Source organism: Trachypithecus francoisi, unplaced genomic scaffold (genome assembly GCF_009764315.1).
Source record: "Trachypithecus francoisi isolate TF-2019V2 unplaced genomic scaffold, Tfra_2.0 Lachesis_group15, whole genome shotgun sequence".
NCBI classification, from domain to species: Eukaryota; Metazoa; Chordata; class Mammalia; order Primates; family Cercopithecidae; genus Trachypithecus; species Trachypithecus francoisi.
In genome coordinates, this window is record NW_022681460.1 from 86,078,350 (window position 1) to 86,095,407 (window position 17,058).

Sequence of the window (17,058 nt, forward strand, 5' to 3'; positions counted from 1 at the left end):
CAAAAGAATGAGGCCCATGAGACCCACCTTAAAAGCATTTGAATATTTTACTTATAATACACACTTAACACATTTACACACATATGTACCCAAGAACAAAGCAGTACTTAGCCCAGTGGAATGCTAATAGGTGACAGTCACTTTGAATAGGACTTTATTAAAATGTGTTTACACGTAAATAATTATGTGAACTGTAAACTGTTCTATTTTAGACTCTAGAATATTTCTTATAAATTATTTTTTTTTTCCTCACACAGAACTGGCTAGATCCTGCTAAAGAAATAAAGAGACAACTGAGAAGTAAGTATTTAAATAATCATTCTTTGAAGTTAAGGTATCTTGATGTCTATTTGTGATATAAATGATCAATAATAGAATGATCGGTTCTATTTTGCGTTTATGCCATCTTAGAAGTTAATAATACTACTAATATTTTTGTGGAATTGTGACTGTATTGTACATGGCTTGGGGGCTCCAAATTTTGAGAAAGTTCTAGACTCACATTCCTAAATATTCACTCAGAATATCCTACCAAGTAACATCTGACCTTTTTTTTTCTGGGAAAGAGAGAGAAGCTACTTTTCTGTAAATTTTACTCCAGTGAGACCTGATACTTATGCTTTGCTTCATTTTGAAAGTGTATAATTGGTTCAATATGCACATCTTTGGCCACAGAGACATATAGAGACACTGTTCCTGGATGTACTGGAGTGAGGACTCTGGGGAGAAGCAAGGGGAACAATCTTTTTTTTTTCTTTTTTTTTTCCGAGACGGAGTCTCATTCTGTTGCCCAGGCTGGAGTGCAGTGGCCGGATCTCAGCTCACTGCAAGCTCCGCCTCCCGGGTTCAGGCCATTCTCCTGCCTCAGCCTCCTGAGTAGCTGGGACTACAGGCGCCTGCCACCATGCCTGGCTAGTTTTTTGTATTTTTTTTAATAGAGACGGGGTTTCACCGTGTTAGCCAGGATGGTTCGATCTCCTGACCTCATGATCCGCCCATCTCAGCCTCCCAAAGTACTGGGATTACAGGCTTGAGCCACCGTACCCGGCTGAGGAACAATCTTTTCAGTTCTCTGAGGTCACTGCCATCTCTGCTCATTGAGTTCTATAATCCAAGGCCACTTTGCATGCTCTTTGAGCCTGGGGTTGTAGTTACGCCTCACTGTTCCTTTCTTCCCCTTTCCCCATTTGTTCTTGTTGTACAATCCCAAAATGACTTCAAGGGTACCACTCTAACCAGCTTCAGTTCTCTCTATACGTTCTGCCTTTGCAGGTTGTGTTGCCTGTGGCTGGTTTTTTGGTATCTGTGCCAAGAAACATGATCAACAGAGAGAAATCTCTGTTAGGGGGATTCTGGATACTTAATTTACTTCAGGGTCTGTGAATGACTGAAGCAGAGAAGGTAGGCAGCTACAGGCAGTTGGAATTTTCGGTCTGGAGAATAAAATCTGAAGGCTGGTAAATTCCTAACAGCCTTCCTCGACTGTGGGGCCCAGAGTTGTCACAGGAGAAACCTCTTCTCCAAGTGCCAGTCTGCAAGATGCCCTTTGTACTGTTGATTTCATTTCCCTACTTATTTATAATTCCTAAGGTCAAAATACTGAAACCAATCTGTACTTTCCCTTCTTGCCCTTTTCATCTACCATCTAGCTCCCATTTTAGGTTCTTCACATTGGTTTTCTTTCTTTCTCTCTCTCTCTCGAATGATTTATCTTTTTGGTGGTCTTCCTATCATGTCTTTGCTTCCCTACTCTCTTTTTTTATTCTGAGCATATACCTTATTTTCCCCATTTCCTCTTCCTGTAGACTCATCTTTCTTTTCCTTTTTTAAAGTGTGTTTGATTAGAGTGACCAACCTCCTGATTTGCCCAGGACTGAGGGGCTTCTAAGGATATGAGACTTTAAGTGCTAAAGCTGGAATCAGTCCCAGGCAAGCTGGCATGGCTGGTCACTCTATCCTTTGACTGTTATTCCTGGCTTTCCCGAATTCTCTCTCTTGCATTTATTTTCCTGGTGTTTCATCCATTTATACTTGATTCATGATGGAAAATGGAGGAAAAGAAGAGGAATAAGTAGACACCAGATACATTATGCTTGCCTTATGGGAGAAACAGTACCAGAGTTTTGAGACTTTTTCCTTTGTCCCTTCTGCTGTTGTTACTTTGCAAAGTGCATGCATTCAAAAAGGTTACGGATGCTTAGTTCTTATACTTTCTCTGAAACCAGACCTGCCAAGTGACCCAAACAGAGAGAGAACAGGGTAACCTCTGAAACATGATTGATGTTCCATTGTGTTGTTTCCTATGGTTTTGTTTGGGTTCTTGTTTGATTATTATTATTTGTGTGTGTGTGTGCCACTCGCTTCAGAGTCATGGAGATTTCCTAACTTTTGGAAGCGAAACTTCTTGCCGATTATGAATCACGTTCTTATGTTTTGATTATCTGTGAAGTTTCAAAAGTTATTTCAGAACTTTTACCCTTGTGGTTTGGCAATATGAATAACAGTGAGATTAGACTTTTAAAAACTATCGGACCCAGTTGTTTAAATGGTATCCTGAACTGTACCCATCAGGAAAGAGGCTGAGGAAATAAAGCTTTAGCAGTTGTATCTACCTCTTACTTCCTATATTAAAATGGTCAAAAAAGCTGCCTATTCTATTGTTGCTCTCTTCTTTAAATTTTATTTTTCAGCTCATAGGCAGTTAGTGAAGATAAATATTCATCTTTTTTGAGTTACCTGTGACAACCAACAACTTAATGATTCTCATTTAAAATTTGCCTTAAAACCTTTATTTCCTCAAACATAAATAAGACTATATGTCTAAGGCTTGCATATGACTAGTATGTAAACATTTCTGTAGCTAGAAGGACTTTATAAACACCTAGGTAAAAATTACGATGAAAATAATATGTAATTAAATTAAAAGTTTAACTTGAAAACTGCTAAGGGAGTCGATTTTAAGTGCTCTCACCACAAAAATAGTATGTGAAGAGTAATGCATATGTTAATTAGCTTAATTTAGCCATTCCACAATGTATACGTATTTTCAAACATCATATTGTATACCATAAATATATACCATTTTTATTTGTCAGTTTAACAAAAGCTTAGCATTCTTGGTACATTTCAACAGCTTTTAGATTTGGAAGTATATTCGAAAATATGTGGTCTAGTGGAAATGTCTCCAAGTCCTGTCAAGGCAAGCATGTGCTAGTGTTGTTACCTAGACAACAAACAAGGAGCCATTAAGAAATGATAATCCTGTGATAACTTTACTTAATTAGAAATTAACAGTCACCTTGAAGTAATGCTTACACAAACACGATGCGTGGATATTTGACAGTCAGCATGGCGCTATAGGCCAAGAAACCTCATATATCTTGATATTCGGGAAAATCTTATATCCCAGTATTATGTTTTAAATGTGTAAAGCAGAACTGAAATCTGCTTCTTAAGTTCAGCAGGACTGACTTCATTGGTTGAATAGTAGTGCATTGAGCCAAAATCCAGCAAAAATGCCTGTGTATATAACAGTAGCCATTTAATAAATATTTGAGTGAGTGAAAATGTAGTGTGCTGATGATAAGACAAAGGACAAAATGCCACACTGAACAAGAGAATGGGATTCAAGGAATTTTTCCTCAGGTTCATAAATTAAACATCTCATGAGGTCTTTAAATACATACAGAATGGAATAACTTGGCTGGGCGTGGTGGTTCATGCCTGTAATCCCAACACTTTGGGAGGCTGAGGTGGGAAGATTGCTTAAGCCCAGGGATTCAAGACAAGCCTGGCAACTTAGGGAGACCCCATCTCTGAAAGAGTAAAATATAAGTTAGCCGGACATCATAGTGCATGCCTGTGGTCCCAGCTACTTGGGAGGCTAAGATGGGAGGATCACTTGGGCCTGGGAGGTCGAGGTTGCAGTGAGCTGTGATCATGCCATGGCACTGCAACCTGGGCAACAGAGTGAGACCCCGTCTTTAAAAAAAAAAAAAAAAAAAAGGAATAATTTATATATATACACACACACAATTTTTTTTAATTTAAAAATATTGTGAACTTGAAGTCAAACTCTAAGTTCAGGCTAGTGGAATTGTTTGGATCCCTGTAGGAAAATATTACCTGCCCTTTCCCCCATAGTTTTACTTTTTTAAAGCTGTACTACATGTGATCTATCAAAATAGCAGTTAAATTTTAATGTATCGATAGCAGTGTTTTAACTTTTAACAAGCCACTTATGATATAGTTGCTTGATTTATTCATTCTTTATGGCACGGTACAGCAAAGTGTTTGTTATATATGAATATACTTACACCTACTCTATAAAACCTGGGAAATAATTGTGTTGTCCTAAAGTATCATGAAATTGTACCATGCTTTCCTTTCTTGGGATCTCTTTTAACACCTTCTTCAAATAGCCCATTAATAATTTTTTGAATAGCTATTATCTCCTGATCATTACTCTCCTTCCCCACAACAATGTAGAAATCCTGATTTTTTTTTTTTTTAAAAGGGTAAAGAATATTTGGCAACAGGAGATCCTGTGGTTAAATCAAATCTTACCTCATAACTATTACATGGAGGTTATATTGAAATTTTTGTGTAATAGATCACCATATAAAACACATGTTGAGGTACCAGTGAATGTTTATAAGAAAGAGAACCTATTACACTTTAATGGTGGCTTATTCATGTAATTGATTTCTTATTTTTTATTTCAATTTTATTTTATAAGCAATTTTAATTTGAATAAAAAATAAAATTCTGCACGATGATTTATAGTTGGATTAGTCTGTACTGTTTGATCCTTGACCTTTAAATTTTATCACAATAGTCATTCTTCTGTTAATTGGGTGCATAACTGTGATATTTAATAATTACAGACCTTCCCTGGCTATTCACTTTTAATGTGAAGTTTTATCCTCCTGATCCTTCTCAATTGACTGAAGATATCACCAGGTACTTTATATTTGCATTTTAAAATGAGTCTTTCCTTACAGCTCTCATTTATTTCTGTGCCCTGGGAGCATAGTGGTAATTTCAGGATTGAAAACCAAAACAGTTTTTCTTAAGTTTTAGAAGTTTCCTTGAAATTGGGTACATCCAAATAGTTTGAAATGTTGACAGTTTCAAAAATTTTATTCACTTTCTTTAATTTCTTCATTTATATTCTAGTAATGAAAAATTTTAAAATGATACTGCTGACAACTTTGTTTTCTATACTTTTAAAAGTCACTAATATTTAATATTTGAGATTTTAATACCAAGGTCATTTTTATTGTATATACCTCATGTGTGCCTATATATTAGTCTCATATTACAAAGATGATACGAGGTTAGAAAAATGAAATTATTTTAAAAGGCCAATTGAACTGGTAATTTCTTTCTCTCTTCTCCCTCCAGAACCAAACAAGGTGGGATTTCTTACGTAGAGTCAATAGCTAGTTCATTTCCATCTCCTTGGAGATTGTGTGAGCTATAAGAACATACACTTAAATTGCAAAGAAAGGATTCTGTTTAGGAGCAAGAGAATATTTATTGATTCTGAGTACTTGCATGGCAACCAAGAAACATTGTGAATTAACAAGTACCTTGAAATCTTAGCCTGATTAGACTGGGTACCAGAAACATTGTGAATCAATCAACAAGTACCTTCATCTTAGCCTGATTACACTGAGTACCAGGGATAGCATTTCTTAGCTTTAGTAAGAGGAAGTATAAAGGATTGATTTTTTTTTAAAGATAATTTTTATATACCATATTTTAAAAAGGTTATTTACATGGCCAAATGTCCCCTTAACATATACACATTAGAGACAAACATGCCCACATACTTATTTGACACTGTGTGTAGTGCATGACTTTTAGAAAACCAGAGGGGCTTAGCAAAAGAGTCTGCTTATCTTTAGTTCCTGTATCTTTGATGCTTTCTGCTAGGCCAGTTTTGTTGTCAGACATCAAGTTGTGGAGGTGCTTAAGAGAGCATAATATCCATGTGAAATAGGAAGGATGGAGATTTCTTTCCAATATTGGATACATAGCAGGCTGGCCTTTTTTTTTTTTTTTTTTTTAACTACTTGTTGCTGAATAGGAATGTGCTCTGAATGAATTAGCTTCACCTAGTAAAAAATAGTAACTTTGTAACTGCACAGTGAGCTACTTAGAGCATAAAACCTGACCAAGCGGGGTGTGTAGGATTCAGAGCTTCACTGCAGGATGCCTCTGAACAGTGCATGTGATTGGGGCTTTGTGACCCAACGCTGTCAGTACATACACTCCTCCTTGCAGTAATTTGTTTGGGGAATGATCATCCTTTGGTGACTGCAAGTTTGTAGCATCAGTAAGTACTTTGGTTTTCCAGAACTTAGTCTCCCTGTCTAGTGGGAGGAACAATATAGTGTACTCAGCTAACTAAAGGTCTCAGTGGTGCAGCCTGAGAACAGCCATCTGCCTGTACTTGTGGCCTGGCAGCTTAAATGTCATGATTGAAATCTTCACCATGACTTGAGTGTACATTTAGAAGGTGGGGTAGGCTTCTGAGAAGGGCAAGAACACTATCTTGAATAATGTTTGAAGAGTGCTTCATAGTGCTGTGTGAAGGTGCAGTTGGGTAATTCAGGAAGCTCATGCCATTTTTTGTTTGAAGTTTTTAGGGTTTAAACTTAGGCTCTGAAAACAGAGGAAAGGACTAATGTGAAAAATAGAGACAATAATGGGAAGCAACAAGATGAAATATTTGTATTTAGGTTCTAAAACTGCCGTAAAATGTGGAGAACTATCACTGTTGTTGAGAGAATTTGAGGATAACCTGGACCCATGGTTGAAAATTCAGTTTTCTGAAGTATGTACAGTTATGCTTACGTTTTTCTATGGGCCAAAGAAACAAATGATCCTCCTTAAAACGTGAACTTCTGCAAGGCATAAAATACTCAAAATACTGTAGTGATAGCGAGAAGACTTTCAGTCTCTCAATTACTGAGCACTTGTCATGCGGCAAGCCGTTTAGTAACTGTGGGACTGCGGTGATGATAAACAGAGTCCCTCCCCTGCCTGATTATGTATTTGAGTGGTAATCCAGGTTCTAAACGGAACTGGCGCCATGTGCTGGGTTGTGCTCTCTGACCCAGTAACAACAAGGCCTGGACCAGAGGCCAGCACTCCCCATTTGACTGTGTAGAGTAGAGAGCAGGAAGAGGACTGGGCCCTAAAACCCAGGCCAGGCAAGTGTCCACAGGACTAAGATGGACAGCTGCCAGTATGAATGCCAGTCCCTAAAAGATCTTAAAGAATGAGGACTCTGCTATTGATTTGGGAGGGTCCGTGGTGACCATAGCAAGTGGTGAAATTGGAGAGTAGAAATCACATTTTAAAATGTTACCAAGAGGAATTGGTAGTGGGGCTAAAAAGGGCGGGGCGGAGGGTGGGTGGGGAACCACAGATTATATATCACGTGTTTCTGCATTTTATTTCATGGAAAACGGAAATTCTTTTATAACTGTAGTGAGCCACATGGAACATTGAATGAGAAACATTATTATAGCCACTAATTATTATAGCTACTAGTTACTGATTCTTAGGTCTCTGCCAGATATTTTGTTTATATTATCTAATGTTCATGCTCATCTTTAAAGGGAGGTAGAGTTCTTAGCATCTTACAGGTGGGAAATTACCCTAGGCTTAAAGTAAATTAACTTGCTCAAGGTCATATAGAGTCAGGTCTTCCTGGCTTCAAAGCCCAGGCCTTTTCTACTAAACTGAGCTAGCTACTGCTTTAGATGGGATAAGTGGACAGGTAAGGGCTTCAAAGTAGATTTACCAATAATTGTTGTTAAAGGTGTTTCTGGAAAAGAAGAAATTAGTATCAAAAGGGTCAAGATGATAAAGGGTGGGTGACTTTAGCTTTCCTTAGAAATAATTAAGACTAGTTTTTTTTTAATCTGTTAATCTTTACATCTTTTGAGGGGTAATTTTTATTACAATTTGAAATCCAAGGAGACAGTTTAAGTGATTGAAATTTTTACTTCAGTCACAAAACTCTTCATAGTAATCATAGACTGACTATTACCAGAACAGCAGTTTAGAATTTTCATTCCATTGTATATATATATACATATAAATTAGCCTTCTGGATTCAGTTTCTATATATAAGCCACAAATTTAGAAGCCCAAGGAACACGTTGAGGCTTTTTATTAGAGAAGATGATTTTTGCTGTGGATATGAAGAGTGCCTATATTGTATATTTGTTTTCAAAGGGGTGTTAGGTTTTAAGGACTGTGAGTATTCCAGTCTCACCTAATGGTTCTCCTCTGACCCCTTTCTCCCTCTGCTCCTCACAGATACTTCTTGTGCCTTCAGCTCCGGCAGGACATTGCCTCTGGCCGCCTGCCCTGCTCTTTTGTGACTCATGCTCTCCTGGGATCCTACACCCTGCAGGCTGAACTTGGTGACTATGACCCAGAAGAACATGGCAGCATCGACCTCAGTGAATTCCAGTTTGCCCCTACTCAGACTAAGGAGCTGGAAGAGAAGGTGGCAGAGCTGCACAAGACCCACAGGTCTGTTGCCTTGCTTACTGGCGAGAGAATGGCCGTGGTATATTTAAATAGCTTCTCTTGTAGCACTTACTAGACGTTTGAGCACGATTTACAGGATTATCCAATTTTTCCTTTTGGATCTTCACCTAGCACTAATCAAGGCAACGTGGAGCCCTTGAGGTATCCTTTCATTATTTTTATGACTATCGTATGAGAAACTATGCTCGTGAGGCTGTGTTTTCATGTATTGGAAAAATGTACTTTTCCCCATGACACCTTTTTCTCCCTGTCCCCTTAACATATTATACACATTGGAGACAAACATGCCCACATACTTATTTGACATTGACGTTATATATCTTCTGCCTTATAATTGTCCTTATTACTATATGTAGTAAGAAAGCTAGGGAGATAAGGAGGCATTGGGATTTGAATTACCAGTGTAGGTGGTGATGGACATAGGAATAGTAACTGAAATGTACAGGTAGTTCCACTGGAATATGACCCGTTGGTTTAGCTAAGATTACTTACATTACATTAATACCATATTACGCTTCGAGAACATTTATATGTGTGTGAAAAGAAAATGGACTTTTTACACAAATTTTTATAATGCTAAGTACAAAATGATAATTTGTTGTATATTGCAAAGTTATAGTTTTATTAAATATTTACTAAAGTGATCTGAAAGGAACTTTCAAAAATTAGGTTTTTAAACAGGCCACATTCATTGATTTTTTTTCTTTAAAAAACAATAAATATGGTATTTGACTCTAAATATTTTCTTGTTAATTTACTTAAATTCTACTCAATGGACATTTGTTGGATAATTCTAATATGAAATATCAGGTACTGACATGCCATGGGGAATGTGAAAATTAATGGGACATGGTCTTGTTCTTTAGGAGCTTAAAGTTTATTTAGTTGGGCATATAGATAGGAATGGAAATAATTTTAGTATGGACAGAATGTGATTTGTGTCCATCGTAGGTAGAAAATCAAATACAAGTAATTTCAATCTTTATTATAATCAACTCTAGTGAAATAAAGTGAGGGAGTACGAATGTGTTTATCACAGAAAGATGAGATCACTGTTTTTTATTCTCCAGTACTTATGTTGTACCCTATTGCTGGGGCTTTTTTCCTCAGTGGAAATAATCAAAAGCAACTTTTTAAGATAAAAGGAGTAAGAGTGGAGGTGTACCTCCAGGCAGTTTAGCAGGTTTAGATTATAGGATCTTAAGAGAAAAATGCTAGAGGTTGAGAGTTGTTTTCTTACTATTTCCTACTTTTCTGCAGACTTGGCTGGGTTACTTCCTCTCCTCCAAACCCTCTGAGTGCAGACACTCCTCCCATTCTGACTACATTTGCTCTGCATCCATTAATAAGATAATACTGTTTCTTTTGATTCTCAGGGGCTTATCTCCAGCACAAGCTGATTCCCAGTTCTTAGAAAATGCAAAGAGGCTTTCCATGTACGGTGTTGACCTACATCATGCCAAGGTACTGTAAATGTAACGGGAAGTTGCATCATAGCAGTCTGTTGACTGAAGTGTTGAGAGGGCTCCAATTTCAGGATAGCACAGCTTATTTTTGGGGAAAGGATATCTGCCTTCAGTTGAGGGTCTCTGGAATATTTCCTTGGTGACTAATTATAGGGTATATGGTTGTGGGAGGGACCATGTATTCTCCCCCTACCACTTCTTTTCCCAGTCTTTTTAATTAATGCCCTTTCATAGGTACTTACTGTGACACACCTTGTCAGCCTTTTTTTTTTTTTTTTTTTTTTTAACCTCTTATTCTGGTTTATTCTGCATCTCAGCTTCTGTTAGGCCAAGTGCTATGTCTGTCCCAGTTCCCTCTCCCACCTCTGTCTTGGGAGAGGAGAGGAGACCGTAGCAACCATGAAAGAGCAAAAGCAGCATGGATAGGACCACTTTCCAAAAAGCTTCTGTGTGATGAAGGAGCCCTAGAGTTGGTCTTTTCCCTCTAGGTGTGTTTTGTACTTTGTGAAAGATAATGTAGGCGGGCCCACGCTCTGGGTGATAAAGCACCTTCAGTCTAATTTGAAAGGTGGTAAAAGAGTGGGACAGCGGGGACATGGGAAGCCAATCATAATCCCGAACGAACACCATAATCCCAAAAGATCAAAATCTCAAAAATATAATGCTTGAAAAAAAAGTACTTTCATACCATCTCATTTCTTAAAAGTATACCATCTCATTTAAAGTTTGAATGTTTTTTAGTTTACAGCGACATAAAACAGTTCACAGAATGACTTATTTAAGGCTGTGTATTGTTAAACGGTCTATCTGCCTGATACCTTCTGATAAATCCTAGTAGGAGGTGAAACAGATGGTCTTAACACTCCATTGTTTTTCAGATCGTTTTCTATATAATGGGGACAGGCTAGGTTAGTCAAGAAACAGAAATAGGGAGAAAGGAAAAAATAAGTTTGGGACCAAAATGACCTACCAAACCTCTCCTCCTCCAGACCCTGCCATTCTTGCCACATGTAAATCTTACAGCTCTACTTTGTTGATCATTAGTTAGAAACCAATTAAGGTTTCAGGATTCTTGTTTTTAATGTTGTGTCTTAGAAAAGTAAGAAATTGTGGACTCTGTTCTAAGTATAATATTCTTTCTTGCTGTGTAGTTAGGAGCAGAACACAAAAAAAATTCAAGGTAACCTTCATTCTGTTTATCATCTGATAGACTCCTTAGATAATATTTGATAAGCAAGATATTTGTGGCTTATTGAAAAGAATATATGTGGCAGTTTAAAAGAACTTTTCATACTTCATGTTGTTTAAAGTTTTATGTCTTTTAAAATTTTTCATTGACTTAAAATCAGATTTTTAAAAAATTAATTAGAAGAGTTTGTAATGTCATATTCATGTTAGGATGAGTTGGAGAGTGTTAAATAAAAGGAATCTCAACAAAGGTGCAGAGAAACCATATGAGAAGCAGGACACTGGTGGTAGCCCCGGGCTAATATCTGCAGCTATCCTAATCACTCTAGGTCTGTCTGAAGGAGGGAGGGCAGAGTGGTTTCCAAAACTCCCAAGGACAGACGTGTGGAGAAGACTGTTTTGCGGGGAGCCATTGTCAGAGGGACACGGTCAGCCTGAGGTGACCACGTAGGGAGGGAATCTGGGTATTAAACACCCTGACCTCCCTTTCCTTCCTCTCCTGATCCTTTGCGAGAACTCTCTTTATACTGAACTCATTTGAAAGCCAGCCATCTCCATATGGGGCAGTGAGCAATGCAGAGAGGGTGCTTCTTTTCATTCGTTTATTTTTCTGATTTTGCTACCGTGTGGCATAACTTACATGTGAAGGATCGAGGCCCGCCTTTTCCTCTTTCATTTCCTACCCTTCATCTGTCGTTTCTATTCACACAAATACTGGTAATTCTAAAATAATTACATAGAACAACGAAAATCAACTGATTTACTTGAATCTAAGTTGTGTCTATTTTTAAGTCAGATAAAATAGTTTCCTTGTCCCGTCCCAAGGTTGCTTCAGACTAGAGATGGCTCATTCAATGTTTCAAATGTGGGTTGCTTCCCCACTTGTGGTAAGAACATGCCGTCTCACAATCTTCTGCCTCGCTCCCCGTGGCCATGGGCAGCGATGGTTTTGGCAAACACACCATGGGGTCTGGTGCCAAGTTGCTTGGGCACCTGTGCCTGATTCACCCCGGCTTTTTAGTCTATTCCTAGAGAGAGTTGTGGCTGCCAAGATAAGGGTGAGTAAAGCAATCGATTGGATTTTTTAAAATGGCTCGAGTTGGTCTAATGTAAATTTATTTGTGTATACGAATTATTCCAGTGTCACAGCAGCGAAAGCAACTGGCATCAGTTAGCTAATACTATACTTTTATTTATGAAAAACTGATTTAAATGGTATCAAAATGTTCTTAGTAATAAGACAGACAAAATGTTGTCCTTTTATTAAATTGGGAGTTAGACTAAATATGGAGTTTGTTACAGCATTTTTTGTGAGAATTTGTTTCGTATTGTTTGTGATTTCTGAAAATGTGAATATCTTTGAGCGGTAGTCTTCAATTTTACATATGTTGAATGAGAGCCAGTTCTCCTCTTAGAGATAAACAATAATTTGTATATTTTGAATACGTGCATCTTAGATCTTCACTACTTGAAATGTGAGGAGACAAGTTTTCACTTTTGTCTATAAATTTGTTTGGCTTGTAAAACATCTCCTTTAGGCCTGTGATTATTCTAGATTGTCATTGATTCCAAATTAAAGCTCTAGGGAAAGAAAACTATTAATAACTTCAAGAATAGTCTGCAGTCCTTTGAAACATGCCAGCCAAAGGAATGCCTAATGAGAACTGGATGTCAGTGTTCTAAGTTAATGAAAAACTGCTTGAAAGAATTCAGAGATTTCAGCACTGTCAGCCTGGAAGAGAAATTATCTGTGAGGGATTGGTGTTTTGCAAAATATTGGCATAATTTTAAGAGCTATTAGCTAGGGTAATCCATCTGAGGTAAATGCACCTAATGGAAAATGGTTGAACACATCTTAGGGTAGGCCAACAGACCGTCCCTGAGGCTGGACTAGCGTCCAGGGAAAGCTCATTTTGTTTCCCATATCTTCAGGATCTCTAGTTCTGCTTCCTTTCTTCTCTGTTAGCTCCTACAGTGGAGCTTGAGAACACATGCATGACGCCTTTTGAAGGCACTGTGTCCTATAGTCACGTTGCCATAACTCTGGCAAATCACACCTGATCACTGAAGATGTGTAAATTTCACATGTACGTGTGTGCACCGTAGTTTTCATTAATGTGCATACTGTCACTAAAATTTAAATACAAACCTAGTAAACTGGCATTCCTGATCATGATTTGAGGGAGCTAATTAGCTTCTTGATTTGTGTAACTTTCACAGCTCTAACCATGGTTAATTGGGTTATGCTTGGCAGGACTCAGAAGGTGTGGACATCAAGCTGGGCGTGTGTGCTAATGGACTTCTCATTTACAAAGACAGACTGCGAATCAATCGTTTTGCTTGGCCGAAAATCTTAAAAATTTCCTATAAACGCAGCAACTTCTACATTAAAGTCAGACCAGCAGAGGTAAGCAAAGACATTTCTGATCAGTTGTTCTTAGTCGGCCTCTTTACGACCATGAATTAAAAAATTCTTTTCTCAAATTTTAAGAAAATAAACTGTTTATTCTTCCATTGTAAAAGGTCAGGGTTCTTAATGGTATCATTGCAGTATATATTTGTCTGGTCTGTTTTTTAAAAAAGCAACCATCATGCTTTTTACAGAAAAGAAAACGTGATAAGGTATGGGCTGGTTTTTTTCTTGTTGAATCAATTAAGTTGTGATCATTAGGAAAGCAATAAAATGAGTTTTAGTGAACATTGAAGGATAGTTGGTTTATGTGAGTAGTTGTTACTTGCTTTTTGTGGAAAATAGTATTGCAGTCTATAAATTCATCTTTATATGATTATATTAGATATACAATATTTACCTTTTTTGAAAAGAGTAATTGCTTCTAACAGAAACATCTGAATCCATGCTTTTCAGTAACTTCTAGTCAGTTCTTAAGGAAATATGCTGATTTGTTTTATGGATTTATTCCAGCTGGAACAGTTTGAGAGTACTATTGGATTCAAACTGCCAAACCACCGGGCAGCGAAAAGACTATGGAAAGTGTGCGTGGAGCATCATACTTTCTACAGGTAATTTTAGGAAAACAGCTCAGAAGCTGGGCATAATGGCACATGCTTGTAATTTCACTGACTCAGGAGGCTGAGGTGGGAGGATGGCTTGACCCCAGGAGTTTGAGACCAGCCTGGGGAACATAGTGAGACTCCATCTCTCTTTTTTTCTAAGAAAGAAAGAAAACAGCTTGGTATTGCTTTTAGTAATCTCTGTGAATTAGGAGGCGGTAGTGGTGGGAAATGTGGCAGATGCCTTAACCCCCTGCCTTTGGACTCTTTTCTCCCCTCGCCTCTTCTTTGTCTGCAGTCCCTCCAAGGTCCATTTCTGTCCATGCATTGTCATCATGCAGAACTGAGCTGCCCCTGCAACTGTCTAGAGCTCCACTTTCTGACTCTAACCACCTTTCCTTCCACCACAGCCACACGCCTCATGCCTGCTACCATTCTTCTTTCCACTATCCCTTTTCTTAGGTTTCACTTTGATATTCTCATCAGCTGCCTCCTGACTTAACTTCTTTCCCAAACCAACTTGAACCCTGTGGTCTGCCTGCTTTGTCAGGAGTGTTATAACCCCCTCAAACTATTCTCCTCTTTGCACATTTACCTTCTCTGTCGGCTAGTCCTGGATTAGTCCTGTGTCCTGACCTCACCACTTTTGGACCTGTGCTGTCAAGTGCTACCTTAAATAGTACAATTGTTGTGACACATGCAGTTACTCTATATAACAAAAAATAGTACAACTCTATGGATCAGTGCTATTACAGATAAATAATTTCCAGCATGAGCTGGATCCTCAGTGCTGCTAGGCAAGCAATTTGTCCTTTGACTTCCTTTGCCACTCCAAATGCTTATTGTCGTCGTGAGTCCCTAGGCACTCCTGCTTCCTCTTCTGATGCCCTCCACTTTGCCGGTCACTGAAAGTAGAAGCTGTGCATCATGAGTGTTCTTGGTTTCGTGCACCTTCCCTTCTTCCCTTTTGCCTTTAATGAAGCATCACCTCTCTCTCCTCCCATTAATTCTTTCACTCTTCTCCTGTCTCAAGGAGGAGATAATCATTCCTCTGCTTTGATCCCTCATTTCATGCCTCACAAAGTATCCTGCTTTGTAAATTATTTATTCTCTAGTGGGTGCCTTTAGCTTCTTTGGCCAATAAATATGTCCACATCTTGCTCTTTAAAAAAATATGTCCACATCTTGCTCTTTAACAACAACAAATATATATATATATATATATAAAATATATATTATATATATTATATATAATATAAAATCTTTGATCATCTAGCCATCTTTAGCTTATATCTTTTCTCTTTTTATAGTTTTCTTCAAGGACATATTTTTTACATGAGTTTGCTTATCTTTGTTTTCTCCATTTCCTCAGTTTTCTATCACTGCAGTTTAGCTAGCTATGTATCTAGATCCTTCATCTTTAAGGTTTTTGCTCTGGACTTATGGTCTAGTACTATTCTACCAAATACGAGCTGTGTGACCATGGTAAGTTACCAACCTCTCTGCTTCACTTCCATCATCCATATATGATAGTAATACTAGTATCTACCTCATAGAATTGTTTTGAAAATTAAATAACACATGAAACAACTTAGAACCATTTCTGGCATATCATAAGATTTATCTTCCCCATTATTATTATTCTTAGTTTGGTACCACAGTTTGCTATTTTTACTGTGAATTATCAGCTGGCACAAATGATTATTTCTGGAAGTTAAATTGACTAGTATCTATTTTTCAAGACTAATATGTTAATTTTCGAGGAGAAGTATAGCTCATAAAATATACTTGAATCCCTCCGACTCAGTTACACTGATCATATAAATCTTTGAAAACTTTATAATTTTTCTTGGTAGCCATAACAAATTTCTCCTCCAGACAGACAACACGAGCCAGCTCATGTAAAGCCAGTAGATGACATTTATGACACAGGTCCAAACTGGGCAGGCACCAGCTTTCCCTGTCACATAATGATTAAAAAAAAGCAATAATCTGTTTAGAAATGACAAGTGCTAGCATTCAAACATTTATTAGAGTCAGACACAGAACTGATTGCTTTATATCGTGGTAGTCTATTTCTCGCCCTAGGCAAGACAATCTTAGAGATTGGTGCCTATGGAGGAGCACAGCAGCCAGGCATCTGAGCAGAGATGGGGACTGGGCCACCTGATTCTGAGACCTGTATTCCTCACCTCTGTGCTGTCCTCTTCTTGTACTCTTCTAGCAGGAGTTTCTGAGGTGCATTAGCTGTGCAAAGCCTCAGGCCTCCTCATTTTTGCTAACGTACCATGGAATCCAATTTAAAAGTAGACCAATTTGCTCCTGCAAACTTTTGATATAATGGTTAACAAAAGCAGTTTTAAATTTTTAAACCTTACATAACGTTGCTTACAACACTGTAAAAAGAATATGTCTAACACAAAGGGCCAGTCCTACTTTGTAGATTGCTTTGAATCAGATCAGTGTAATTTATTCTGTTTCAGTTTATCATGAAAGGTACAAATGATTTCTTTAGAAAATTACAGTGGCTTGCAGATTGAAGCCATTAATCTATAAACAGATCTATTAATTGATAGCCAATCAGCTAGATTGGTATTAGTGGAACAAGAATGTGATAATAAAACTGATACGACCCAGCACAGTGGCTCATGCCTGTGATCCTAACATGTTGGGAGGCTGAGGTGGGTGGATCACAAGGTCAGGAGTTTGAGACCAGCCTGACCAGCGTGGTGAAACTGTGTCTCTACTTTTAAAAAGTACAAAAATTAGCTGGGCGTGGTGGCGCGTGCCTCTGTAATCCCAGCTATTCGGGAGG

At 38.0% G+C, this 17,058-nt stretch overlaps 1 protein-coding gene across 26 annotated transcripts in view; it reads left to right on the top strand.

The window, feature by feature from the left end:
* The window catches only part of EPB41L2 (erythrocyte membrane protein band 4.1 like 2), a 226,669-nt gene that overhangs the window by 157,453 nt on the left and 52,158 nt on the right, over window positions 1-17,058 (top strand). For all 26 annotated transcript variants that reach the window (XR_004442980.1, XR_004442981.1, XR_004442982.1 and 23 more), the window contains exons 5-10: window positions 258-300; window positions 4,887-4,962; window positions 8,341-8,559; window positions 9,954-10,041; window positions 13,486-13,638; window positions 14,155-14,252. Coding sequence is in view for 22 of the 26 variants with exons in the window: in XM_033235466.1 (XP_033091357.1) it covers window positions 258-300; window positions 4,887-4,962; window positions 8,341-8,559; window positions 9,954-10,041; window positions 13,486-13,638; window positions 14,155-14,252 (677 nt within the window). In the remaining 4 variants the exon portion in view is untranslated. The remainder of the gene's footprint in view (window positions 1-257; window positions 301-4,886; window positions 4,963-8,340; window positions 8,560-9,953; window positions 10,042-13,485; window positions 13,639-14,154; window positions 14,253-17,058) is intronic.